This window comes from Nymphaea colorata, chromosome 3 (genome assembly GCF_008831285.2).
Source record: "Nymphaea colorata isolate Beijing-Zhang1983 chromosome 3, ASM883128v2, whole genome shotgun sequence".
Taxonomy (NCBI): Eukaryota; Viridiplantae; Streptophyta; class Magnoliopsida; order Nymphaeales; family Nymphaeaceae; genus Nymphaea; species Nymphaea colorata.
In genome coordinates this window covers 21,568,420-21,595,510 of record NC_045140.1, presented here as the reverse complement: position 1 = coordinate 21,595,510, position 27,091 = coordinate 21,568,420, and the positions used below count along the sequence as shown (strand labels likewise).

General features: G+C 40.6%; 4 protein-coding genes across 16 annotated transcripts; 3 read left to right on the top strand and 1 right to left on the bottom strand.

Annotated features, from left to right (window-relative positions):
* Positions 1-923: 923 nt before the first annotated feature.
* Positions 924-1,742, bottom strand: LOC126409894 (uncharacterized). The gene is made up of 2 exons (XM_050076668.1): positions 1,542-1,742; positions 924-1,376 (listed from the first exon to the last, which is right to left on the bottom strand). The coding sequence occupies exons 1-2, from the start codon at positions 1,724-1,726 to the stop codon at positions 1,073-1,075; spliced, it is 489 nt and encodes a 162-aa protein (XP_049932625.1). The 5' UTR covers positions 1,727-1,742; the 3' UTR covers positions 924-1,072.
* A 17-nt stretch (positions 1,743-1,759) lies between these two features.
* LOC116250649 (putative disease resistance protein At5g47280) lies at positions 1,760-8,968 on the top strand. 12 transcript variants are annotated; one of them, XM_050076666.1, is made up of 8 exons: positions 1,760-1,946; positions 3,620-3,689; positions 3,785-3,885; positions 3,983-4,618; positions 5,653-6,062; positions 6,340-6,692; positions 6,773-6,978; positions 7,062-8,968. In XM_050076666.1, the coding sequence occupies exons 4-8, from the start codon at positions 4,039-4,041 to the stop codon at positions 7,880-7,882; spliced, it is 2,370 nt and encodes a 789-aa protein (XP_049932623.1). In that variant the 5' UTR covers positions 1,760-1,946; positions 3,620-3,689; positions 3,785-3,885; positions 3,983-4,038; the 3' UTR covers positions 7,883-8,968. The 12 variants fall into 12 exon arrangements, with proteins under 12 accessions (XP_049932623.1, XP_031480312.1, XP_031480308.1 ...); XM_031624452.2 differs by having other exon boundaries at positions 3,980-4,618; XM_031624448.2 differs by having other exon boundaries at positions 3,968-4,618.
* Positions 8,969-20,187: 11,219 nt separating this feature from the next.
* On the top strand, positions 20,188-25,778 carry LOC116250651 (putative disease resistance protein At5g47280). 2 transcript variants are annotated; one of them, XM_031624455.2, is made up of 7 exons: positions 20,188-20,345; positions 20,833-21,129; positions 21,229-21,864; positions 22,120-22,529; positions 22,817-23,169; positions 23,248-23,450; positions 23,534-25,778. In XM_031624455.2, the coding sequence occupies exons 3-7, from the start codon at positions 21,285-21,287 to the stop codon at positions 24,352-24,354; spliced, it is 2,367 nt and encodes a 788-aa protein (XP_031480315.1). In that variant the 5' UTR covers positions 20,188-20,345; positions 20,833-21,129; positions 21,229-21,284; the 3' UTR covers positions 24,355-25,778. The 2 variants fall into 2 exon arrangements, with proteins under 2 accessions (XP_031480315.1, XP_031480314.1); XM_031624454.2 differs by having other exon boundaries at positions 20,833-21,864.
* On the top strand, positions 24,841-25,458 carry LOC116250652 (putative disease resistance protein At5g47280). Its single transcript, XM_031624456.2, has one exon. The coding sequence runs from the start codon at positions 24,841-24,843 to the stop codon at positions 25,456-25,458; it is 618 nt and encodes a 205-aa protein (XP_031480316.1).
* Positions 25,779-27,091: the final 1,313 nt, after the last annotated feature.

Here is a 27,091-nt window from a genome sequence, read left to right as displayed (position 1 = left end):
AACTATGATGTTGCCTAAAGATTTCCTTTAACTACACATTAGGATGGTCTGACTTTAGGCTTGTTATTTGCTAATTAATAAACTAAGTAGATCACACCCATAAACTAAGACGTCATCTTAGGCGATATGGTCATTTAATTGAAATGAAGGTCATACCATAGAAACGCTCAATGCAAGTTGCCATCATTGATCATATTATTGAAGCCATGCATAAATCTCATTCACAGGGGACAGACTTTCAATGCACAAGACAATTTCCCCAGCTGTATATGGTCCAGCGTAACCTTATTTCCAAACCATAGAAAGCTGACTCTGATCTATCGGGAAAACAAGGGAAGTTTCCCTCTAAATTATTGCAGGAATAAATGCTAATTAGCTTGGCCAGATAAGCTTCGATTTGGCCACCTTCTATTTGCCAGCTGATCCCATCTCCACGTCCAAATCGCGATCCTAGCACGCTAACCCCAATCTCACCACTAAAGCAGATTCACTGCTGGATGTTGAGAAAATAAAAAAGAAGCTAATAAAGTGATTCTTTCATGGTTTTACACCATGGAGGACCACCATCGGAGTCGATGGTGGTGGTATCCAGACCTTTACTTATGGCGATGATACAGTTATTCTCCAAGTATAATCAAGGGGTGAGAATCTAGAACAATCACTTCAATTTTTTGTAATGCTATTATTATCCTTACTTTCTCTAACTGTTGCATTTCCCATTAGCATATGATTATCGCCACGTTCTTAAACTCTTATCTTTGGCAATGCATCAGCTCTATGGTTGACGGCTGCATCAGCCATAGATGCAACCGCTGTGGCAGCAGCTTAGTGATTACTCTTTTCTTTTCAATGGAAAGACAGATCCAGTTTTGGGTACTGTTGAATGTGAATTACTGGTCCATATTATATGCATGCCTCCATATGTCTTGATTTTAGCATTAACTTCTGTCGCGCATTCTGTGAAACATCTTGCGTGCGGGTCAGGAATGCATATTTTCGACCAAGGACTCGATCGCATGGATACGTAAAATACAGGATTTTCAAATCTTAGTGCTTGAGCGTTACGAACACACTACTCAAAGATTACAGGAGGAATATTTTGAGGAAACAAGGCGTGCTGACCAGGGTGCTTGAGCGTTCCAAAGACGGCTTGAGGTAAGTTGGCTAGCAAGTGACAACCTCCAATTCGGTCTTCAATGAAAAGAAAAACAAACGTTGAACAAAAACACCAATTCTGGAAGGCCAACGGGGTAATTTCTTCACGGATGAGGCAGACAGAGAAGGAACCAGCAGGAAACGAGACAGAAACTCCCATGCCGGACGCCGTCGCCGGCTGAACTGAGCAAGAGAGAGGCTTCGATGTGCGCGTGTAGAAGCTGCATTCCAAACGTTAGGAAGTAACACTTGTCAAATCAGTTTTTTTATGAGGATGGCAAAAAGCAACCCCCACGGCCTATTAATATAAATATAATTTTTTTTTTTATGAGGATGCAAACGACGTGCTTTTCTCACTTAATATTAAAAATCAGTCTACAACCTACCGATAAGGCGATAATATACAGAACCGAAGGGGGATGGAAGAAAAGGTGGTGGACGCCCCTGTATCTTCCCTGCTCGTTCCTACTCTCCTTCGGTAGATTCCTAAGCACGCTGCTGACTTTGCCGATTTATAAGTGAAACCAGGGGACTGCTTGTTTTCATTCTTTCTCGAGGGATGACGCCACATTAAGAAGACCAAGTGAGGCGAGTACTTACACTTTTTCTGGTGTCATCTAATTGTCTTCGTCAATGGTTTTTGGGGATGCCCTCGTGCCAGACCGTTGGCGTTGTTTTGGTGTTCAGAAGAAATGCTTAGTTTGATCTTCATTTCTTTGTTAATTCCATTGGTCAACGGTTTGGGGCCAGGTGAGGGCAGGGTGTCGGCAAATTGAATGGGCAGCTCTACGGTAATCAAACTGCCCTCCCTGAATTCCCGTCTCTCTCTCTCTCTCTCTTCCCCAACCTCCTCCCTCCCCGGACAAAACCCTTTCTCCCTCCCTCTCTCTCGCCCCCGTCTTCCCCACCCACCCCTCCACTGACTCGGGTATCCATTTCACACCCCCTCTCCCCCCGACCCGTGGCTTTGATTTTATCATTAGATTTCATCGTTTGGTTAGCAGGTTAGGGTTCTTTTTCTCTGTGAGTTTGTAAAAGTTACATACATAATAGAATGAAATTGAAAAACCTAAAATGAAAAACCAAGAGTTCGATGGGTTAGTCCTCTGAAATGCGGATCATTGTTACTCACGAAGTAGGTGGTGATTTGGTAAGCTGAGTAGAAAACTGGTTGGTGCATGGAAACGGTTGGGGGCTTTTTGTCATTATGTACTGATTAGGGTTTCATTTCTCCCTGTAGATTGATTAACATAAATTTTTCGGTTGCTTATTTGTTCTGTGTTCTTATTTTCTGTTGGCATGTGTTGATTCGGGGGTTTTTCCGTTCTCATTTTTGTTAGTGTGTACTGCTTAGGGCTTGTTAATGTTATTATCGATCTTGTTTTCTTTGGTTTTTTACGTTCTTAATTTGGTGACATGTTACTCACCCTCGTCGGTGCAAACATTGAATAAATTTGTTACACTTTTACACTTGGTGACTTAGTATATAGTCGAATTATTCACCATGCCGAAGCTCGCCCTTGTTTTATTCTTACACCTTGCTGAAAAGCCCCTTTTGATTTGCTACTTTCCATGGGTTGATGCATGCCATATTTTTCGCATATCTTAAATTTTCTCGATTATGGTTAGTTTCTATTTGTATTTTTGTATCACGCTCAAACGTAACTAAACGTGCTTATGAGAATTGAGTGGTTTAATTCATAAGTAATTTTTCTACCATGTTTAAGTTATAAGTAATTAGCAAGAAATTTAAGTATAAATAAGAGTGTGCACGCGCATGTGTTTCACGTGTCTATCTATGTGTGTATCTGTGTTATTTTAACATGTATTGGTCCAACCTATGATTTAAATTTCTGGCTCCGTCACTGGTCACTGATTTGAGGAACGAATGAAAGGTTTGCATGTGGTTTTAGAATTTTAGTAGTCCATCTTTGCAACAGTTGGTGTTTAGCTTTTCCTTTTCTTGCTTTTCACTTTGTTGATAGTTGCAAAATATAGTGCATGTTTGTAAACGAGTGGTACATGTTTCAGGTTCTGTTTCAGTAGTTGACTTCTGGTTCCTAGCAAAACTAAATTAATTGTCTGCTTGATCATTTACCTTTTGAGTTTTGAATACTAAAATTTGTATCTGCGACCTATAATTTGGTGGTCCTTCCCTGTAATTAGGCCTTTGAGTATAACAAAACTTTGAAGAAGTTGGTTGGTGAAGATAGTTCAGTAATTTGTTCTTTATTTTATATGTGTAATTTTCCCCTTTGTGATGTGAGACTCGAGTCTTTTGCTTCAGAATGGTACAGTGATTTTGGTTTTTCTTTTGCCTCCATGTCTTGGTGTGTTAAGCCTCTGAATTACTTCCATTTCAATTATATTTGTTTCCTCTGTCCATGTGGGTGTCCATGCTTTCTCTCCAAATGTTTTAACTGATGTTTTTTTTTAATATTATTCTTGTTACTCTTATCTGCAGAAGTTTCTGCAAATCTAGTTGAGTGACTACTGCAAAAGGGTCATCAGTTTATGCCAAGGATTGGAAAAATGTAAGCCAAAAAGAGGGACGACCTAGATTCTTACAGTTTAAAGGCTAAAGCTTTATTTGGTTTGGAATTGATAAACCATTTTTGAACAAAGGTAGTGCAAAGAAGAAATTCCAAGCCTGCAAAGGAAAATTGTAATTGTCATAAACAAGAAGTTGGAGGGCTTCCTAGATTCTCTGTAGAAATACACTACACCAAGGTACATTTCTTTAACTACTTACTCGGAGCTCTGGTCTGGAGTACGTCATTCTTACTCCACTGTGCTGGTATGTCTGATTTAGTCAACGGTGCAGTAGTTGGTGTTATAGTTGCAGAGCTGCTGAAAGCTATTCTAGAGGGAGAGGAGACCGCTATGAACTTCCGTGACTGCTTTCATCGGTTGCAAAAGACTGTAGAAACTTTACAAGTTACAGTATTGGAGGTTAAACGATTAGATGAGGAGTTAAGGGATACCAAACTGGATGACAAGGCAACAGTTCGAAGACGAGAAAACATGACTGAACTATTAGATTGTTTGGAATACGGCAAACATTTGATCAATAAATGTTCCATGCTGCCAAATTGGAAAATCTGGAAGAGGTACATGTATGCCAAGAAATTAATGAACTTAGATGCACAGTTGCTAAGGTTTACAAGTATGAATATGCAGGCCGAAATATGGGTGGATACAAAACAGATGATGGCAGAGGCAAAGAGGCTGTACACGGAATTAAGTAGCTTGGGCATGAACTCTACTTCTCGTAGTGGAAAGTTTGCTTACTCAAATTCAATGCCCCAGCTTCCAAGCAAAATTGTTGGTTTGAGTGTTCCTCTGGAAGAGTTAAAGAGGAAGCTGCTCTTTGACAATGTCAATGTTATTGGAATATGTGCACCCGGAGGATGCGGGAAGACGACCTTGGCAACAAAGCTCTGTCAAGATAACAAAGTACAAGGTACAATTTCCGCTGATGTCTTCTATATATTGGCTGGACATCTTAGACATGAATCATGTGATTGCAAGTTTAAGCTTTTATAAATCTACATGTCTAATTGCATATTAGTAGCCCTAGCAACAAAATTAATGGTTTAGGAGGCTTCTGTTTATATTTTATTTTACATGCTTTAAAAGTGTAAAATCTTGTTATTTGGAATAAAATTTTACCTCTATCTGTAGTCATTTAATAAGCACCAACATTGGGTGTGTTGCTTTTATCTGTATTGGTGGGTGGGTGTGTGTGTGTGTGTTTTTTTTTTTTTTGTGTGTGGTTGGGGGGGGGGGGGGGGGGGGCGTTGGGAAATTTGATGAGCACAGAAAAGACTTTGAAGATGTACTTAATGGCCATTGTGATTGGTTACTTTAGGCTCTGCTTCACAGGGCCACATTTACCAGGGTGTACTTCCTAAAATCAGGTGAGGAATGTCAGAACTCTACCCCTCCGACTTTCTTCACTCAATACAAGGCTTAAATCTTGTATGGCGGTGAAGAAAATCCTGGACTTCCTCATTGTTTGTGTCTGATTGCTTTGGGTGCATTGGGTCTAACTTTTATTTCACCCACTCATGCACCACGAAAACAAACAGAGGTAAATATTTCAGGCTAAATTTCACCTGCCTTGCAACTCTAAAGGCAAAATATTCAGGAAAAGTAATAAGCCCTGGAGGGGTCTGACTACTTTCCAAAAGTTTCACCTGCTTTGCAACTTTTTTTCTTTCGGATGTCTTTCTCAATTACTTAGGTGCCCCCGAATCTAATAATGTCCCCTACTTCTTGTGATACTTTCTCCTATATTTAGAAGGCTCCATTTAGGATAATGTAGGTGTTCACCTTAGTTTAAAAATGCTTATAGACACTTTTGTGCCATAGGTTGTGGGGTGCAGTACTTTGTCGCTTCAGCAAACTTATATTTCATCTTGCCTTCAAATAGGCAAGAAAACGACTGTGGTGAAGTTCAGTGATGCTAATTTCTTTCTCCTTTTCAATTTCCAGCTGCATTCGCAGAGATTGTTTTCATTACAGTCTCTGAGACGCCAAACTTGCTAGAGATATATCAAAGACTGTGGGCAAAGCTGGTCAATGCCAGTTGCATACCTAATTTTATTACTGAGAATGATGCAATCGATCAGTTAACAGACAGTCTGAGCAACAGAAAGCAAAAACCTGCTCTAGTGCTTTTAGATGATGTTTGGTCTGAATCAGTACTCCAGAGGCTTGTATTCAGGAAGATGGGCTTAAAAACACTAGTCACATCAAGAATCAATTTTAAAGGTCTTGATGTAGTTTATCCTTTACAAATGCTGGGACAAGAAGATGCCAGGGATCTCTTCTGTCAATCAGCTTTCGTCCCTGATCAAGCCCTTGATAAGTTGGATCATGAGCTTCTGGAACAGATGGAACAGGTAAAAGTTCACATAGTGTTCGGTTTTTTTTTTTGTTAAATTTATGCACAAGAATCCACATCTAAGTATACGTGCATAACTATAAATGCTTTTTTCATTTCTTTCCATGCTTTAGCTGTTAGACTTGACGCCCGTGTTCTATTAGACCTTGTACAATTTAACATGCATCTACATACATGATTTTTCTCAATTAAGAGAAATGTGTTCTTGTGTGTAAATTAGTGGTGTTCATATTTCCTTTCAAAAAGTTATGACCTACCTATTCGTCACACTGCAGATAGTGAAAGGTTGCAAAGGTCTGCCACTGGCACTAAAAGTAATTGGAGGCTCACTGAGGCAGGAACCTGTCAGAAAATGGCGCAAGACAGCACAGATGCTCCAGCAAGGAAATCAAATCTTTGAGATGCATGACGATCTCCTGAGATGCTTGAGCAGCAGCTTAAACTCCTTGAGTAAAATACTTACAGAGTGTTTCATGGACCTGGGTACTTTTCCGGAAGATGAAAAGATTCCTGCAGCTTCTCTCATTGATATGTGGGTCGAAATCCATGGCTTAACTGAGGATGATGCGTATGTTGTTTTGCTTGAACTTGCCAGCAGAAACCTTGTTACACTTGTTGAGAGAACAAGGTAAATGTCTGCCTTTGTGTAGTTTTTAGATCTAAATTGTTTTTTTTCTATATTGAACGTAATCTTCACGGTCTTTGCAGGAGTGAGGCTGGGGATGTAGATGGGAGCTTCAGTGACCTCTTTGTTTTTCAGCATGACCTGCTGAGAGAATTGGCAATCTATACCAGCCGTGTGAACAATGGCCATCCGGCGACGAGGCTTATCTTGAGTGAAGGAGATCTTCTGAAAATCTCGCAGCGACAGAAGGAACAAGCATCCCTGGCTGAGATTGTTTCCTTCCTCACTGGTAAGGATGAGCAACCTTGGCCCAACTTCACTGAGTTTTCAAATTCAAATGATAGATAATAATCCTGTTTTGTCTGTATGCAGGTCAAATGGGTCCCGGGAACTGGTTTGATATACCTTTTCCTCATGCTGAGGTCTTGATCCTGAATTTCTCAGCTGACTCGTATTTCTTACCTCCATTTCTGGAGAAAATGGAAAACCTCAAGGTTTTGATTTGTGCAAACCACAGCGCACGCCCTGCAGAATTACACGGCCTGTCTGCATTGGGTTCCCTGAAGAATCTCCACAGAATAAGACTGGAGAAAATATCAATCCCTCCTCTTTCTACTTTTACACAAGCAATGCAGACAGTGCAGAAGCTAGTAATGGTGCTCTGTGAGGTCAGTCAAGTCATTCATTGGGATATTCATAGCATCTTTCCAATGTTAACGGAGCTAGAACTGGACTACTGCCACGGTGTAGAGACATTGCCTCCTGGATTATGCAGTCTTACCAATCTACAGAAACTAAGCATAACAAATTGCCCTGATCTAGTTGAACTGCCCGAGGGAATAGGTGGATTAGGAAGATTAGAGGTCCTAAGGTTACACTCTTGTTCAAGTTTGGAAGGCCTTCCGGATTCTTCATGTGAACTTGGAAGCCTCAGATTCTTGGATCTGTCTCATTGCTCGAGCATTGAGAGCTTGCCAGACAACATCGGCCAGTTGCAGCATTTGAAAAGAATTGATATGAGATGGTGCTTAGGCCTGAGGGAAGTGCCTACATCGGTGACACAGTTGAAATGTCTTAGAGCAGTTGTATGTGATGAGGATACTGCTTATCTATGGAGGCCTTTTGAGCATGTGCTTAGCAAAGTAACGTTTCACATTCCTAAAGAAGATGTGAACTTGAAATTTCTTGTCTAATAATTAAGACTATCCAGTGCCCCGGGCTCGTTTGGCAAAGGTAACAACATGTAGAGTTTTCATGAAGCTGGCCTGAAAATTAGGGCCACGATCTGTAGAAGCTGAGCATTACTAACTGCCACGATTTAAGTGAGTTGCTTGAGGAAATCTGTAGGTTGATCAAGTTAAGAGGTCTTGAGGCTGTCTGCATGCACATCACTGGAAAGGCTGCCCGGATTCTTTACATGAACTAAAGAAACTGAGATTTCTTGATCTCTTCCACTGTTTGGATATACAGTATCTTCCCAACAGCATAGCTCGCTGCTTGCTAGGTGATTGCTCTGATTCCAATTTATAGGGTCGGCCTGCCGAGAGTGGTCGAGAGGCTGCCGAGGCGTTGCTGAGCCCTATGCTACACCCAAGGATCTCCCCTAGCTTAAAATCTCACGGGAGGTTAAGGCCATTACAAGTTATTTTCCCCAAGCCGGCCAGCATCCCTAACCCAATTACCCATGAAGCTCGATACGGTCCGTCCCAGCCCTGAACTCACTGTCCTCTGATGCTAATCTGCATTGGGCCCGTTGGCTGTTCGCTGTGGCAGGCTGAGCTAAGATGGCTCCCGGTTCGTCTTCATCGGCGGCGGCTAGGCCTGGGATCTCCCTGTTCACCGGTTTGGGTCTAGCTCACCAACACCGGAAACACCCACTCCGTCGTCTTGCAGTGTTCCCCGAATGAGGGCAAGCGGAAGGTAAGTGGGCTCAACTATTGCTGATCTCCTTCGATCGGGGGGTCGAGCATATGCATGCTGCATTGCTTGGAAAAAATTGACTTCAGAAAATGCTCTGGGAAGATTGGCAATCAATCTCGAGGGCCTAAGAGATGTCATCTATGATGAATTGAAGATGTCTTGACCCTTTGGGTGAGTGTCAAGACCAAGTCAAGAAGGCCGATGGTGCTAACATGTAACTTAACGTCTTCTACTTATTGTAAATTAAAATGGTGCTGCTTTGGCCGGATGAGTCATTTTATATTAGTTTTTTCCTTGATTTACTAGATATTTTAAAAGTATTTCTTAACTAATTTCGAGGAAATGTTTGACTGCTGAAATGAGAAGTTCCTCGATGCCAATGTTTGTCAATGTCGGCATTCAATCAAAAGAGTTCTTTAAAATATAAAGAGTATTTTATTTAAAAAACTTTTATTGAACCAAGTTAATAGAACTTAAATATTTGGGCTGAATCACGATTTTGAAAACAATTTTTCAAATGTTGAAAGTTGATTTAAAAATTACAAAATAAAAAGGTAAAACCTTAAAGTTGGGTTGGATTCTCCACGGATATCAATTCCTCCCAAATCCATGATAGCTGGAATCCAGTGATAGATTTCACCATCTGCTCCAACGTGGATCTCAAATCCTCACCTTTACTGTAAAAACTATGGGTTTGAGATTTTATATTTTGGACTATTACACTGCAGATCTTTGTCTTTGATAATTTAGGATCTCTTTTGAAATTCATGAACTTCAAATTGGGCAAATCAGAAGGGGGAGGGTCTGACAGGTAAAGGTAGAGAGAGAATGCTAAAGAAGCTCATTGAAACCTAAGATTTTAAAACCACGCGATATTTCTAATCCGGCTGAATTCCCCATTAGCGAGATTTTAGAGGAGTTAGTGACGACCGCTTGGATTGGCAAAAGCGGCGAATTAAGTTGAGGAAAAAGCAAAAATGGTGGAGCCGATTTTCGAATCAGTTCTCTCTATGATCGAGGGCTTAATAAGAGCGATCAGGGAAGTGAGGAAGACGCTGATCCTCTTCAAGATCGAGTTCGAATGTCGTAGCTATGTGTTATTATGAGGACTAAATCTATGGCGTTCGTAGCAATTGCTCTTTTGCGGTACCTACTGGTACAGGTGATTACTATCGCCGGTACTCATAACGGTACCTTGAGGGTATTTATTATTATTATTATTATTAATTTATTATTTATATAACAGAATAAGCATGTACATGTTATTATTACAATTATTAAGTTATTAATGTATACAACATACTTGAATAATTGTATTGCATAGTAATTTAGTAATATGACATTCTAATTAGGCTCGGTGTGAATCGGAGCCGCACCTATGTCCAGTGCGCACTCGACTCGACTCGATGTAACTCGAGTGCGGCAATAAAATAGAAAAGCCTGAGTGATTTAGGACGCAGTTAGGACACCCAGGCTATAGCGGTGAGTTATTTCGCCGGTACTCTTGAGGATGGCTGTGTAAGTAGCGATAGATCTATACTGGTGATCGCTTCACCACAAAAGCTACAACTGTGATGGTCGTCACCGGTGCCAGTTGTGTTTTATGAGGAGACAGCGAGACCGACGGTGCATAGCATTCTCAAGTTTCAAATCTAAAATGTTTATGCTCATGGGATACAATTTCTACTTTGAATTTTTTCCAATGCAAACATGCCAGAGATGGGATTCCCGTCCCGTTTCTTCTCTGTTTGTGATTGTCTTTATTTCCATCAAACATTCAACTTTTTGCTTCCTACGTTACCCATATTGCACCAACTCCTAGAAAATTATAACTCCAAACATATTCGATCTGAGTTGGAAAACTGGCATTCCCGCAGCTGATGAGAGACATTTGGTGTCGTAGGCATGCAGTTGTATCTCACAGGATATATGTCAACTTTTTATATGGAGTAGGCGACAAAAGGAGCCAAGAAGTCATTGTTCAGGGACAGTCACAATGGGTTGATGCATTTCAGATGTAGCATCAGTAATTCAGTCAAGTAGTAGCAGCAACTCGATCGTCAATAGTTAAATTTTGAATGTCAATATCATTCTGAACCCGGAATTAAATTTTGAATGTTTACGCTTCCGGGAGGATTTCAATTGCAAAACTATGTCACTCTTCCCTTTTCTGTTCCCTTCATGCATATTGATCAACCGCCTTTCTGCTTCATGTTTTTCTACCTCTACCACCCTCAGCTAGTTGGAAAGTTCCATCAATCTCATTAATTGCAGATTAACCGATATTTGCAGAAGAGAATTTCCCCAGCTGTCTTAGCGGAGAAAAACTGTCTTATCTTTAAAGCATATCCTTATTGTGAGACCATACAAAACTTATTCTGATCTATGATTTTTTTTTTTCATGAAAGTAAGGGAAGTGCTAGATTTGCTTGCCATGATCATCGCCAGCTTCGATGAAGTCTTTGAATAGTTCTTATTTAATTTATATCACTTAGTTCCGTTGCAGAAGCTTGGATCCATCTTTTCATTGTCAGGCCGTCAGGCACCTCCTGCTTTGAGTACAAGAGAAAGGCAGGTTGAAAAGACAATCGGTACAAGAATTGGCGTGAGGACTTGACAGTTATAATGGCACCTTTCGCGAAGTTGTTTAGGTGATGTCCAGAAGCTCGCACTGCCATGGCCAACTCCGTCCTATGACCATGCTTTTGGTGAAGGACAATTTTGCATTCCGGCAGTCAGCTTTGGTAGATTCAACTACCTCTGCGTCCTTCAATCATTTTTAAGAATCTGATAAATCAAAATTAACGATAAAAAGAATAAATTCTTTTCATAAAATTATATTTAGTTTTCAAACTTATCATTGCCAAAATTATAGGAAAGTCACTTATTTAAGCACTTTCTCTGCGTTGTGTAATTAAGATTTATGATGTCTTACACGATGAAAAACCATGCATATTTAACAAAATTAAGTTTTTAATTGTTTGTTTCGCTTCTTTTATATTTTTTTCAACTTTGGCATTTACAAAAGCAAGAGAAAAAGATTCAAGCCCAAAGATGACTTGAGAAGACCAAAGAGATCAATGTCTTCTTCCTCAAAGCAAGGGCTTGATCCTTTTGAAGCAAAACTTCATGAGACAAATTTGGGCTCACCGAATCACCATCAAAGAGATTGAATGAACAACAGCAAACTTAAACTTTTAAATTCATCATCCAATTTGAGGGAGAATGTAAGTAGTAAGTTTGAAAGGAAGTCGTATCTAAAGAGATTCAAAGAAAGAATCCTAACAAGATAAATCAAAATTAATGATAATGAAAAATAAGAAAGAATCATGACAAGATAAATCAAAATTAATGATAATGAAAAATAAAATCTTTTCATAAAATTAGATTTAGTTTCCAAGATTATGGGAATGTTATCTATTTAAGTACTTTCTCTACATTGTGTAATTAAGAATCATGGATGCATGTTTAATGAAATAAAGTTTTTCATTTTTTAATTGTTTTGCCTTTTTAATATCTTTTCAACACTTTCTTCTATTCCTCAATCTTTTATATTTTCCTCTACTTCTCAATAGCGGGTTTCATAACTTGTCTCTCATAATAACTCAGCTACCTCAGCGTCAGCGTTCTTCGGTTCTTTATGCACCTAAAGGAGAGGGAGCTGCGTGCACATATATGCACCCAATATAATTAACTGAGAATTGGGCTATTTTTAAAATTTTATAAAAAGAAATATTTTTTTGACTTCTAATTTTTCTATTACCATTTTGATCTTTGTACAGAAAGATTTTCTTTTTATAACCTGAGTCAGTCTGACTATTACATGGGATGGTGCATAAATTTGTGTACTTATATAACCAGCCTGACAGCAGCGAAAGGTGCATAGAATAGAAGTGAGAGTTGCAAGAAACAATATATGCAAGAATGGAATTGTAGTATAGAAAAAAAAAAAAAAAACTTTTTTTAATCATTAACTTTTTTTCCTGTAGAAGCAGGTTACTACTAAAAGTCAGACTCCAAAGGAGGCTACTTTAGGATTGAGTGGTTTGCCACTTTTCTAGCTTCAAATGGAATCCTATTTAATTCATATTTACATGTTTCTCTACAATTCCTCTTTGTTGGTTCCGTCCCCAGTGTTCCGGGAAGTCCCCCTACATTTTCTCCGCGGGTCCCTGCACATGGTAGACGGGGGATGCCGGAAAATGCCACTCTCCTTGGCATTTCAATTCTAAAAAATGAAGCTGCCGCCTTTCCAGATTTATAAAGTGGCGTTACTCCCCCATCCAAACCAGCAGAGTGCTTCTTTTAATTCTTCCTCGAGAGATTTTGGCTCCGATTTGGGTTCAGGCGAGGGCAGGGTTGGCCGAAAATTGAACGGGCAGGTCTATGGTTATGAAACTGCCCCTCTCTGATCTTGGCTTCCCACTGGTTTAAGTGCTCCCTCCCTGCAGCTCGATAAAAGCCACTGAGAGAGGAAATATATTGCACTTATATGTTCCAAGCATTTTGATGTCCAAGTATTTAGTTCCAGGGTATTCAAAGAGAACCTTAGAGTGGAAGTTCGTGGGTTTCGTTGCAATTCTCAGGGTGATTTTCCGGCGTCTAGCCTATATTTCCGGCGACAACCTCTTCTGTAGAGCCTTCCCGGGATAGTGATTCACCTCATTCTGAGCCGCCTTTCTTCTTTACTAACGGATGCACGAGTGTCGGCGCGTTTAATTGAGGATGCTAACTCCTTTCTCTTCTCACTCCTCTTGAATCACATGGGTTTTGTTAATTTTTGTGGGTCTCACTTCTTTATTCCCACCTACCTACCACCTTCGCCTCGTGAGGATTCCCTTGGCCTTTTGGCCCCTCAGCAACCGACACTTCCAGGCCTTCTTCCTGTCCCTATCGTCTCACTCTCCTTCCCATCGCCAGAGTTCTTGCCTGCGGGCACCTTTTTATAGGAGTAGGTGACAAAACGACCAAACAATTGATGTCAACGGATCCTATTCGAATTAGATATACTTTTAATTGTATTTGTCTATTTGGATATTCAAACATTAATACGATAATTCAGATTTAAAATTTGGACAAAGAATATATGAATCTGAATTTGAAATCTGAATTACGCTCTGCTGACTTTTATATTCATATCCAATTCTGAAACCAAATTTTGAGCCAAAGCTCGTCCATTTTTAAAATGCAAGAACATTAGATATTAGATATAAGATATTTGTTTAAAACTAACCCCGATCTGAATTCCAATCTGACCAAATGTTATGTTTATCTAAATCTGAATCTGATCAAATGTCATTTTGTTTCTTAAATCCGAATCTGATTCTATTTTTTATGAAATTAATTTTTTTTTCATATCTATTTTTTTTTAAAGTCAGATATCCAATCCGAATAAGATATATTGACATCCTTAATAAACATTAATCTTTCACAATATTTCTGAAGACTGCTCACACTTGCTGCTCTACTCAAACTCACATCCTCCAAGTAAAGTGGGGACTGCAATAATTAAATATGACTAGACATGCCGCCTCATGCACCCTTGCTTGGCCATCTATACTGGGCTCCTTAAGCAAAATAGGAAAAGAAAAGATAAAAGAGAAACCGACAAGGCCAATGCATTGCGTAACTATATGGAATTCCTTGTTTCCAGCTGCTCATAATTATGTACACATTAAAATCCGGGTCAAGGAAAAGGGATTAAAGAGAACATTGTTTACCCACCCAAAAGGAAAAAAAAAAGTCAAATGTAACACAGCTAGAGTTTTTTTGACAATTTTAAATTCGTTTAAGAAAACACAAGCAGCCGTGAACGATTGTGATTGTTATGTTTCAAACTACTACATGTCAATGGCCAACCATTTCTACATCATGAAAGATGAAGGAGCCATTGAACCAAAAACAAGTTCTGTCTTTTGCATGCATGGTGGAAGGATGCTCGCACTAGCCAACAACTAGCGGTAAGCCTGGACGTCAGGCCTGACTTGGGCCTAGGCCCAAGCCCATAAATTGAGCGACAAGTCAGCTTGGGTGGGCTCCACTTTATTAAATTTTTATTATATATATAATTATATAATTTTTATTATGATTTACATTTATATATTATTTTATATTTAAAAATATATTTTTAATGTTAATTGGGTTGGACCAAACTTAGGTTTAGATTCTTGAACGTAGCTCGGGCCACAATTATAAGTTGTTGCCCGGCACGAGCCCTAGACCAAGCCCGCTTCTTCTCAGGTAGGGCTGGCCACATGACTTAGCTAGCGGTCGGTAGGGTAAAAAAGAAGATAAAAAACGAACATGTATAGATCACCACTTCTTGTAAATGTATTTCTCAAAATGACAATGTGGTGCCCTTCTTTCATGAACATACCTTCTCTTGTGGTAGGTAGATGCATTTCTCAATAAAAAGCAAAGCAAGTGTTTTCTAGCATATATATGACAAGTCTATGAATGCCAAGGCAGAAATTGGATTGTTTACCCCTGTATTTCCTTTTACACGTCAGAATGATGTGGCCTTAGACTTACGTGAAGGTCATACCGAAGAAATTTTCAATACAAATCCACAGGCAATCTCATCCATTGGGGTTGGACATTTACACCGAAGACAATTTCCCTAGCTGTCTTCAACGGGGTAGTTAGAAAATTTTATTAAAGGGGCGGTAACCTTTGGTGCCTATAGGACATTGACGTGAGGTATGGATATTACATAAACCCAAATCTAGTTCTCTCTTAATAAAACTTTTTAGGGGCTGGTATTGACCGGCGTGGGTAGTCGCTCACACCAGTTCACACCTACCTCCCCTAGTGGCTGTCTAGCAAAGAAAATTTGTCATTTTTAAAACTTGACATTATATCCAAACCATATAAAAGCTAGTTTGACGTATGATATATATATATATATATATCTATATTTTTTAGCAAAATAAAGGAAGCTGGTATGCTTTTGGATGAAGAATTGAATATGACGCAGACGGAGAATTGAATATGCACGTTAAATACCTCAGAAATTGCCTACCGAAAGCTGGAGCATTGCTTCCCAGAACATTTGCTTGCCATGATCATCATCAGCTTCAATGAAGACTTTGAATAGTTCTTATCAATTTACATCACTTCGGTCCATTGCAGAAGCTTGAATCCATCCTTTTATCGTCAGAGGCCGTCAGTTTCCCCCTGATTTTCCTGAATATAAGAGAAAGGCAGGTTGAAAAGACAATCGGAAAGAGAATCCATGTGCGGAATTCGATCAAGTATTTCAGTCAAGTTGTAGCAGCAATTCGATCGACAATAGCAGTCTGAACCCGGAACCAAATTTTAAATTTTTACGCTTCCAGGAGGATTTCTATTGCGAAACTATCACTTTTCCCTTTTCTGTTCCATTCATGCATATTGATCAACCACCTTTCTGCTTCATGTTTTTCTACCTCTACCACACTCAACAAGTGGGAAAGTTCCATCAATCTCATTAATTGCAGATTAGCCGATATTTGTAGAAGAGAATTTCTCCAGCTGCCTTAGCGGAGAAAAATTGTCTTGTCTTTAAAGGATGACCTTATTGCGAGGCCATACTAAACTTACTCTGATCTATGACTTTTTCTTTTTTCATGAAAAGAAGGGAAGTCGTGGAAAGACTATTTCATTGCTAGATTTGCTTGCCATGATCATCGTCAGCTTGGATGAAGTCTTTGAATACTTCTTATTGATTTATATCACTTCGTTCCGTTGCAGAAGCTCGGATCCATCTTTTCATCGTCAGGCCGTCAGGCTCCTCCTGCTTTTCTTGAATACAAGAGAAAGGCAGGTTGAAAAGACAATCGGTACAAGAATCGACCTGCGGACTTGAGAGTTCTAATGGCTCCTTTCGCCGAAGTTGTTTATGTGACGTCCAGAAGCTCGCGTGGCCATGGCTAGCTTCTTCCTATGACCATTCTCTTGGTGAAGAACAATTTTGCATTCCTGCAGTCAGTTAGCTTTCCTAGAATCAGCTACCTCAGCGTTCTTCGGTCCTTTCCTCCCCTTCTCAATAGAGGGTTTCATAACTTGTCTCCCTTAATAACTCAGCTACCTCAGCGTCAGCGTTCTTCGGTTCTTTATGCACCTAAGGGAGAGGGAGTTGCGTGCACATTTATGCGCCCAAAATAATTAACTGAAAATTGGGGTATTTTAAAATTTGTAGAAGGTTATTACAAATCGGACTCCAAAAGGGACTACTTTAGGATTGAGTGGTTTGCCGCTTTTCTAGCTTCAAATGGAATCCTATTTAATTCATATTTACATGTTTCTCTACAACTCCTGGTTGTTGGTTACGCCCCCAGTATTCCGGGAAGTCCCCCTACATTTTCCCCGTAGGTCCCTGCACGTGGTAGACGGCGGATGCCGGAAAATGCCTCTCTCCTTCGCATTTAAATTCCAAGAAATGAAGCTGCCACCTTTCCAGAGGCGTTACTCCCCCATCCAAACCAGCAGACTGCTTCTTTTCATTTTTTCCTCGAGGGACTTTGGCTCCGATTTGGGTTCAGGCGAGGGGAGAGAGGCCGGGAAATCGAACGGGCAGGTCTATGGTTATGAAACTGCCGTCTCCGATTTTGGCTCCCCACTGGTCGATAAAAGCCACTGAGAGAGCAAATATATTGCACTTATATACTCCAAGCATTTTGATCTCCACGTATACAGAACCTTAGAGTGGAAGTTCGTGGGTTTCGTTGCAATTCTCAGGGTGATTTTCCGGCGTCTAGCCTATATTTCCGGCGACAACCTCTTCTCTAGAGCCTTCCCGGGATAGTGATTCACCTCATTCTGAGCCGCCTTTCCTCTTTACTAACGGATGCACGTGGCCTATAGAGTGTCGGCGCGTTTAATTGAGGATGCTAACTCCTTTCTCTTCTCACTCTCTTGGCCCACTCCTCTTGAATCACATGGGTTTTGTTAATTTTTGTAGGTCTCACTTCTTTATTCCCACCTACCTACCATCTTCCCCTCGTCTCAAATACAGCATCCCCTTGGCCTTTTGGGCCCTCAGCAACCGACACTTCCAGGCCTTCTTCCTGTCCCTATCGTCTCACTCTCCTTCCCATCGCCAGCTGCGGACACCGTAGGTGACAAAACGACCAAAAAGTTAATATTCAGAAACAGTCACAATATGCCTCATGCAACCCCGCTTGCCCATCTATCCTGCGCTCGGTAGAGCAAGAGGGGAAAAAAATGGCCGCATTAGAATGACGGGTTCCTACCAAGGCCTATGTACTCTGTATGCAATCCCTTGTCAATTTCCAGCTGCTCATAATTCTCTACACAATAAAATCGGGGTCAAGGAAATGGATTAAAGATGACCAATTGTGTATCCATGGATCACCTAAAAGAAAAAAAAAATTCAAATGTAACATGGCTAGAGTTTTTGACAATTTTAATTTCATTAAGAAAACACAAGCAGCCGTGACGATTCTTATGTTTCAAACTGCATGTCAAGGGACAGCCACTTCCACATAATGAAAGGGAAAGGAGCCATTTGGCCCAAAAAAAAAAAACAAAGTTTTTTAAGTTCGTAGCCAACAACAAGCAGTAAGCCTCGCCAACGGGCCCCGACTTGGGCCTAGGCCTGAGCCTAGAAATTGAGTGCTAGGTCTTTTTGAGTGGGCCCTACTCAGTTCAATTAAGTGAGATAATTTATATTTATTTAATATTTTAATATTTATATATAATTATATATATTTTGTTATGATTAAATTACATTTATATATTATTTTATATTTATATTTATATTTTTAAATTCTAGGCTGCTGCTCGGGTTTAGATTCTTGAATGAAGCTCGGGTCGCAATTATAGGCTGCTGCCCGGCTCGAGCCCAAGCCCGCTCCATATCAAGTAGGGCTGGCCAATGACTTAGCTAGCGGTCTATAGGGTAAAAAAGAAGATAAAAAACTAACATGTATAGATCACTCTTATTGTAAATGTATTTCTCAAGATGACATTAGATCCAACAAAGTCAATGTGGTGCCCTTCTTTCATTCATGAACATACCTTCACTTTTGGTAGATGCATTTCTCAATAAAAAGATAAGCAAGTGTTTTCTAGTATATAAATGAAAAATTGGATCTATGGGCTCTTCTAACTTCAACCTTAGCCGGATTTTGACGAGTCTATGAATGCCCAAGTAGACATTAGATTGTTTACCCCAGTATTTCCTTTTACACATCGGAATGACGTGACCTTAGACTTAACTTGAAGGTCATATTAACTTGAAGGTCATACTAAAGAAATATCCAATACAAATCCAAAGGAAATCTCATCCATTGACGATGGACGTTTACCCACAAGACAATTTCCCTAGTTGTGTTCAATGGCATAATTAAAAAATTTTATAGTTGGGTTTGGCGTGTATAGGACATTGACTTGAGGTATGAATATTACATAAATCCTAATCTAGTTCTCTCTTATCAATAAAACTTTTCAGTGGCTGATATTGACAGGAGTGGGTTGGGTAAGTGGCCCACACCTACCTCCGCTACCGGCTGTCCTAACGAAGAAAAATTGTCATCTTCCAAACCTAACATTATATCCAAACCACATAAAAGTTAGTTTGACTATGATAATTTTTTTTTCCAGCAAAATAAAGGAAGCTGCTGTGTTTTTAGAGAAGTGTTTCATCATAAGAACTAGCAAGAAGGACCCCACCCTTCTCGTATCTCCCGCATTCTTTGGGACATTGCAAAGCCTGCAGGGAAAGGCGCTTCAGCGTTCCGAAGACGCTCGACGTAAATTGGCTCGCAAGTCCCAACTTCCAATTCGAGCTTGAATAAACTGGAAGCTGCTTGTCGTTACAAAAGAAATGAATGGAAACTTGTGGAGCTGCAAGCGCGGAGAAAAGGCTCTTGAGAAGGGAAGACCCCAGAGGGCTTTTCAATCTTCTCAGTGGTGTTTTTGTTGAGAAAGATCCTGAAAAGCCTGCACGGGCTGCGTCAACCGATGCAGCGCATCCATCATTAAATATTACGACGGTGGGAACCGAAGTCCCCTTCGTCCCAGAAATTGCATGTTTCTGAGCACATAACATAAAGCCATGTCTCGGCCGTGTCCCCGCAAATGACGCAGTCGGAGAATTGAATATGCACGTTAAATACCTCAGAACATTTGCTTGCCCTGATCATCATCAGCTCCAATGAAGACTTTGAACAGATCTCATCAATTTATATTACCTCGGTCCATTGCAGAAGCTTGAATCCATTTTTTCGTCGTCAGTTTCCCCCTGATTTTCTTGAATAGAAGAGAAAGGCAGGTTGAAAAGACAATCGGAACAAGAATCCGTGTGCGGACTTGACGGCTCTAATGGCTACTTTCGCCGAAGCTGTTTATGTGAAGCAAAAAGCGCAGAAGCGCTCCTGGCCAACATCGACCTCTTCCATCGCCATGCTTCCGAAAAAGGAACAGTTATTCTTGCAGTCAAAGACACGCGGGGAGATGAAACCAAAGAGAAGACACGTGGAAAGCTGGCACTGGGCCCAGAGCTAACGTGGACACGTATGGTGAAATCCCTACCTCGGCGTCGACACTCCAGCTGCTAAAATTTTTCCAGGAAAACCCCTTCTACCTTCCCCGCAAGAGACCCGAGTCCAGCAGGAAATTTCTGATATAAATCCCTATAAAGTTTGCTTCGCTCCTTTTCTGCCAAACCAGGAAACTGCTTCATTTCATTCTTCCTCGAGGGGTGGCGCCACGTTTAGAGGACACATCTCTACGGTAATGAAACTCCCTTTCTTGAATCTGGCTCCCCACTCGTTTAAGTGCTCTCTCTCTCTCTCTCTCTCTCTCTCTCTCTCTCTCTGTCTCTCTCTCTCTCTCAACCCGTGGCTTTGCTTTTGTTTGCTTAGCAGATTAGGGTTCTTTTTCTTTGTGGGTTTGTAAAAGTTAAAACATGGATTAGAAGGAAATTGAAAACCCTAAAATGAAAAAGCAAGAGCTTGACGGTTAATGCTCCGAAACCCGAATTAGTGTTGCCCACGAAGTAGATGTGAGACTCTTTTGCTTTTGAATGGTAGAGTGATTCTGGTTTTTGTTTTGCCTCTATGTCTCGGTATACCTCTTTGTCTTGGTGTGTTGTCTCTGAAGTACTTCCATTTCAGTTACATTGTTTCCTCTGTCAATCTGGGTGTCCATGCCATGCTTTCTCCCCAGATGTTTTAAAAGATCTCTTTTTTAATATTGTTCTTGTTACTCTTATCTGCAGAAGTTTTCTACAATCTAGTTGAATGACCAGCTGAGTGTCTGCTGCAAAGAGCCATCAGTTTATGCCAAAGATTGGAAAAGATATAAGCCAAAAAGTGGGACGGCCTAGACTCTTACAGTTTGAAGACTAAGGCTTTATTTGGTTTGGAATTGATAGACCATTTTTTAACAAAGGTTGTGCAGACAAGAAATTGCAATAAATTGCTTTGTTTCCAAGCCTGCAAAGGAAAATTGTAATTGATTTAAACAAGAAGTTGGAGGGCTTCCTAGTTTCTTTGTAGAAATACACTACACCAAGGTACATTTCTTTAACTACTTGGTTGGAGCTTTGGGCTGGAGTAGTCGTCGTTCTTACTCCACTGTTCTGGTATGTCTGATTTTGTCAACGGTGTAATAGTTGGTGCTATAGTTGCGGAGCTGCTGAAAGCTATTTTGGAGGGAAAGGAAACTGCTATGAACTTCCGTGACTGCTTTCATCGGTTGCAAAAGACTGTAGAAACTTTACAAATTGCAGTAGAGGAGGTTAAACGGTTAGATGAGGAGTTAAGGGACAACAAACTGGATGACAAGGCAACAGTTCAAAGACGAGAAAACATGACTGAACTAGTAGATTGTTTGGAACATGGCAAACATTTAATCAATAAGTGTTCGAAGCTGCCAAATTGGAAAATCTGGAAGAGACACATGTATGCCAAGAAATTAATGAAGTTAGATGCACAGTTGCTAAGGTTTGCAAGTATGAATATGCAGGCCGAAATTTGGGTGGATACAAAACAGATGATGGCAGATGCAAAGAGGTTGTACAAGGAATTCAGTAGCTTGAGCATGAAGTCTACTTCTCGTAGTGGAATGTTTATTTATTCAAATTCAATGCCCCAGCTTCCAAGCAAAATTGTTGGTCTGAGTGTTCCTGTGGAAGAGTTAAAGAGGAAGCTGCTCTTTGACAATGTCTCTGTTATTGGAGTATGTGCACCTGGAGGATGCGGGAAGACGACCTTGGCAGCAAAGCTCTGTCGAGATGACAAAGTACAAGGTACAATTTCCACTGTTGTCTTCTATATTGGCTAAGCATCTTAGACATGAATCATGTGATTGCAAGTTTAAGCATTTATATGTATCTATATGTCTGGTTTCATGCACATAATAGTAGCCCTAGGTTGTGGGGCACTGGGTACAGTACTTTGTCGCTTCAGCAAACTTTTGTTTTACGTTTGCCTCAAATTGGCAAGAAAAAAGACTGTTGGTGAAGTTCAATGATGCTAATTTCTTTCTCCTTTTAAATTTCCAGCTGTGTTCGGAGACATTGTTTTCGTTACTGTTTCTGAGACACCAAACTTGCTAGAGATATGTCAAAGACTATGGGCAAAGCTGGTCAATGCCAGTTGCATGCCTCATTTTATTAATGAGGATGATGCAATCGATCAGTTAACCGACAGTATAAGCAAGAGAAAGCAAAACCCTGCTCTAGTTGTTCTAGATGATGTTTGGTCTGAATCAGTACTCCAGAGGCTTCTATTCAGGAAGACGGGCTTAAAAACACTAGTCACATCAAGAATCAATTTTAAAGGTCTTGATGTAGTTTATCCTTTACAAATGCTGGGACAAGAAAATGCCAGGGATCTTTTCTGTCAATCAGCTTTCGCCCCTGATCAAGCCCTTGATAAGTTGGATCATGAGCTTCTGCAACAGATGGAACAGGTAAAACTTCACATAGTGTTCGTTTTTTTTTTTTTTGGTTAAATTTATGCACAAGAATCCACATCTAAGTATACGTACATAACTGTAAATGCTTTTTTTATTTCTTTCCATGCTTTACAGCTTTGGCTGTTAGACTTGACTACGTGTTTTATTAGACCTTGTACAATTTAACATGCATCTACATACATGATTTTTCTCAATTAAGAGAAATGTGTTCTTGTGTGTAAATTAGTGGTGTTCATATTTCCTTTCAAAAACTTATGACCTACCTATTCGTCACACTGCAGATAGTGAAAGGTTGCAAAGGTCTGCCACTGGCACTAAAAGTAATTGGAGGCTCACTGAGGCAGGAACCTGTCAGAAAATGGCGCAAGACAGCACAGATGCTCCAGCAAGGAAATCAAATCTTTGAGATGCATGACGATCTCCTGAGATGCTTGAGCAGCAGCTTAAACTCCTTGAGTAAAACACTTGCAGAGTGTTTCATGGACCTGGGTACTTTTCCGGAAGATGAAAAGATACCTGCAGCCTCTCTCATTGATATGTGGGTTGAAATCCATGGCTTAACTGAGGATGATGCGTATGTTGTTTTGCTTGAACTTGCCAGCAAAAACCTTGTTACACTTGTTGAGAGAACAAGGTAAATGTCTGCCTTTGCGTAATTTTAGATCTAAATTGTTTTTTTCTATGCTGAACGTAATCTTCACGGTCTTTGCAGGAGTGAGGCTGGGGATGTAGATGGGAGCTTCAGTGACCTCTTTGTTTTTCAGCATGACCTGCTGAGAGAATTGGCAATCTATACCAGCCGTGTGAACAATGGCGGTTCGACAAGGCTTATCTTGAGTGAAGGAGATCTTCCGAAAATCTCGCAGCAACAGAAGGAACAAGCATCGATGGCTAAGATTGTTTCCTTCCACACTGGTAAGGATGAGCAACCTCGGACCAACTTCACTGAGTTTTCAAATTCAAATGATAGATAATAATCCTGTTTTGTCTGTATGCAGGTCAAATGGGTCCCGGGAACTGGTTTGATATACCTTTTCCTCATGCTGAGGTCTTGATCCTGAATTTCTCAGCTGAATCGTATTTCTTACCCCCATTTCTGGAGAAAATGGAAAATCTCAAGGTTTTGATTTGCGCAAACCACAGCGCACGCCCTGCAGAATTACATGGCCTGTCTGCATTGGGTTCCCTGAAGAACCTCCACAGAATAAGACTGGAGAAAATATCAATCCCTCCTCTTTCTACTTTTACGCAAGCAATGCAGACAGTGCAGAAGCTAGTAATGGTGCTCTGTGAGGTCAGTCAAGTCATTCATTGGGATATTCATAGCATCTTTCCAATGTTAACGGAGCTAGAACTGGACTACTGCCACGGTGTAGAGACATTGCCTCCTGGATTATGCAGTCTTACCAATCTACAGAAACTAAGCATAACAAATTGCCCTGATCTAGTTGAACTGCCCGAGGGAATAGGTGGATTAGGAAGATTAGAGGTCCTAAGGTTACACTCTTGTTCAAGTTTGGAAGGGCTTCCGGATTCCTCATGTGAACTTGGAAGCCTCAGATTCTTGGATCTGTCTCATTGCTCGAGCATTGAGAGCTTGCCAGAAAACATTGGCCTGTTGCAGCATTTGAAAAGAATTGACATGAGATGGTGCTTAGGGCTGAGGGAAGTGCCTACATCAGTGACACAGTTGGACGGTCTTAGAGCAGTTGAATGTGATGAGGATACTGCTTATCTATGGAGGCCTTTTGAGCATGTGCTCAGCAAAGTAACGTTTCACATTCCTAAAGAAGATGTGAACTTGAAATTTCTTGTATAATCGTTCTAGACTATCCAGTACTCAATGAAGCTTGGGTCGAAGATGTGGGCTTCGGGCGATCTGTTTGTTTCTACTGAGGAAATTGGCCGACTGCACCATTCAGAAGATCAAGAGCACTACTCATTATAAATCAAACGGATGAATGTCCTAATGCCGATCTCACATCAGAAACTCAAATTGCTGCCTTGGAAGTAGGTGAGTTTTACAACCAACACCATTCCTTTAACCGGGGAATCCCCTTCCTTATTATGTCAGTTCTCGTGATGAGCCAACCACAGTAATTTGGTCTCCGACTGATCTCTGTGTCGGTGATGGGAGAAGAAACTTTGACACGTACAGTCCACCAATATTCCCGTCTGCTGAAGTACTGATCTTGAACTTCTTCCACGGTTCCTAAAGAACCTCAGAAGCGTGAGGTTGGAGAGGATATCATTACCAATTCTTCGTACGTTTGCGGAGCCTTTTCTTGGGTTGCAGAAGCTGTCGATGGTGCTCTGTGAAGTCAGGGAGGGGGAAAGCTCCCCCGTTTTCCAGGTTTCCAACATATTTCCAGAGATGACAGAGATCGAAATGGAGTACTGCAGCGAGGAGAAAAGCTCCCATTTTTTCGACATTGCAAACATATTTCCAGATATCACAGAAGTCGAAATAGACTACTGCAACGGATTAGAAAGATTGCCAACTGCAGTTTGCGACATTCCCAATCTGAAGAAGCTGAGCATCACCAATTGCCATGATCTAATCGAGTTGCCGGAGGCTAGGATGGGAAAATTAGAGGTGCTGAGATTGCGAGCATGTACAGCAATGGGGAGCCTGCCAAAATCCATTTCTGAACTAAAGAAACTGAAGTTTCTGAATTTATCCGAATGTTCAAACCTTTCGAGCCTTCCTGAAACCATGGGGGGGCTGCAAGGTTTGGAAACAATCGACGTGAGGGGATGCTCGGCAAGGCTGCCCGTAACGGTGAAGCACCTCAAGGGCCTTATACATGTCATTTGTGACGAGGAGACCCAGAAGATGTGGAAGCCTTTTCTGGTTCACTTTAAACGGCTGGTGCTGTTAGATGTGCATAAAGCCGATGTGAGCTTGGATTTTCTTCAATAAAGCACTTGAATAGTGGCCTTATACATGTCATTTGTGACGAGGAGACCCAGAAGATGTGGAAGCCTTTTCTGGTTCACTTTAAACGGCTGGTGCTGTTAGATGTGCATAAAGCCGATGTGAGCTTGGATTTTCTTCAATAAAGCACTTGAATAGTGGCCGTGATCAAGATACAGATACAGATTTCAAGTAACCGAATAGAAGTCGACGCTGTTTGATTCTTCTTTTGCCGTAAATGGTCTAAAAATATGATGGGGAGTTTTGTTTGACATGAGTGTGCTCATTTATTTATTAACATGGCAATGGCATTTCATGATTTCATCTCCTTGGAGCATAGTTGACATGGCTTCTTTTTTTTTTTTTTTTTTTCTCGAGCCTTGTTGTGCATTGGTATTTGACCTTTTTCTCGAGCCTTGTTGTTCCGCTCAAACAAGCCTAGCAGTGTGCCTTTCTTGTGATTTTCTTTCTTGAAGCAGCCAATTGGAAAACGCCGTGGCTGGCCACACATTTCGCAGGCGTAGCTTTGTGAAACCACTGTTATTGCTATTGGAGTTCCATAATGGTGAATTATTTTGGAAGGTGGATATTTTAGGATCGGGGAAGGTCTTTATTATTGCCAGCATGCCTCGTTTTTGCAAGGTATGGGTACAATGTGTTTAACAACTAAAGCGTGCATATATGTGATGGTCATGTTATTAAAACTCAGTCCCTCGCCGTCTCCCCGTCGAAGCGAACATCCATCTGCACGCTTATGGTTAAGGGGAATGGATTCTTTGTAAAGCATTTTCTCCAGTCTCTGATTGATTCCCTTGTGAAAAAGAATAAAAGAATCCCTTAAACCATTGTCTATCAATTATTTAGTTGAGAATTATGCTGTTCGTTATATTTTCAACAGCGACATGCTTTCCTATGAAGTTTTTTGTCAAGTAATTGCTCCAATTATTCTAAATTTGGCGCTATAATTTCAAAACTTTCATAGACCTCGAATGTGGACTCCGCTTGGTTTCTTGGCTTTCTTTCATGGAATCCTGTCGTCGAATGGAGACATCCGGTTCAGATATTTTGACAATCACTTTGGAAAGATACTCGGGTTGGTGGAAAATTAGAATTAAAATATAATTCCAAGTATGAAATTCTTATCTGGCTTGCCACTTTTGCCATCCCGGAATTTTGGGCTGGTCCTCAGTCCTCAACTCTCATTTGTGCAGATCGCTGCGAAAAACTTGCTTTTGCCATCACGCATAAGGATGGCTTGCTGATCACATTGCGGTATAGTGCACTTGATGATAGGAAGAAATGAAGCTGCAATTCTCGTGTTAGAGGATATTTTTCTCATCTTACCGTGCATCCAAAGCAAAAATTTTGCTCGCCCTCAGCTCGAAAAGTTGGAGGGACTGTCGAACGATGCATCAACAACCCTTCCAATGCCATGTACAAAATTCTATGGTTTTCTGCTAGAAAACCTTAATTTCGCTTTCTGTCAGTAACCTGACATTAACGTGGCACCTCTCCTTCTGAAATCATGCCTTTTTAACGCGTGGGTTTTCTGGGACGCTCTTCATGAAAGCTAGAGCATTTGCCTACTAAGTTTTTCTATTCTGTAAGTTGATTGTATATTCTTGCATATTTTTTGTTT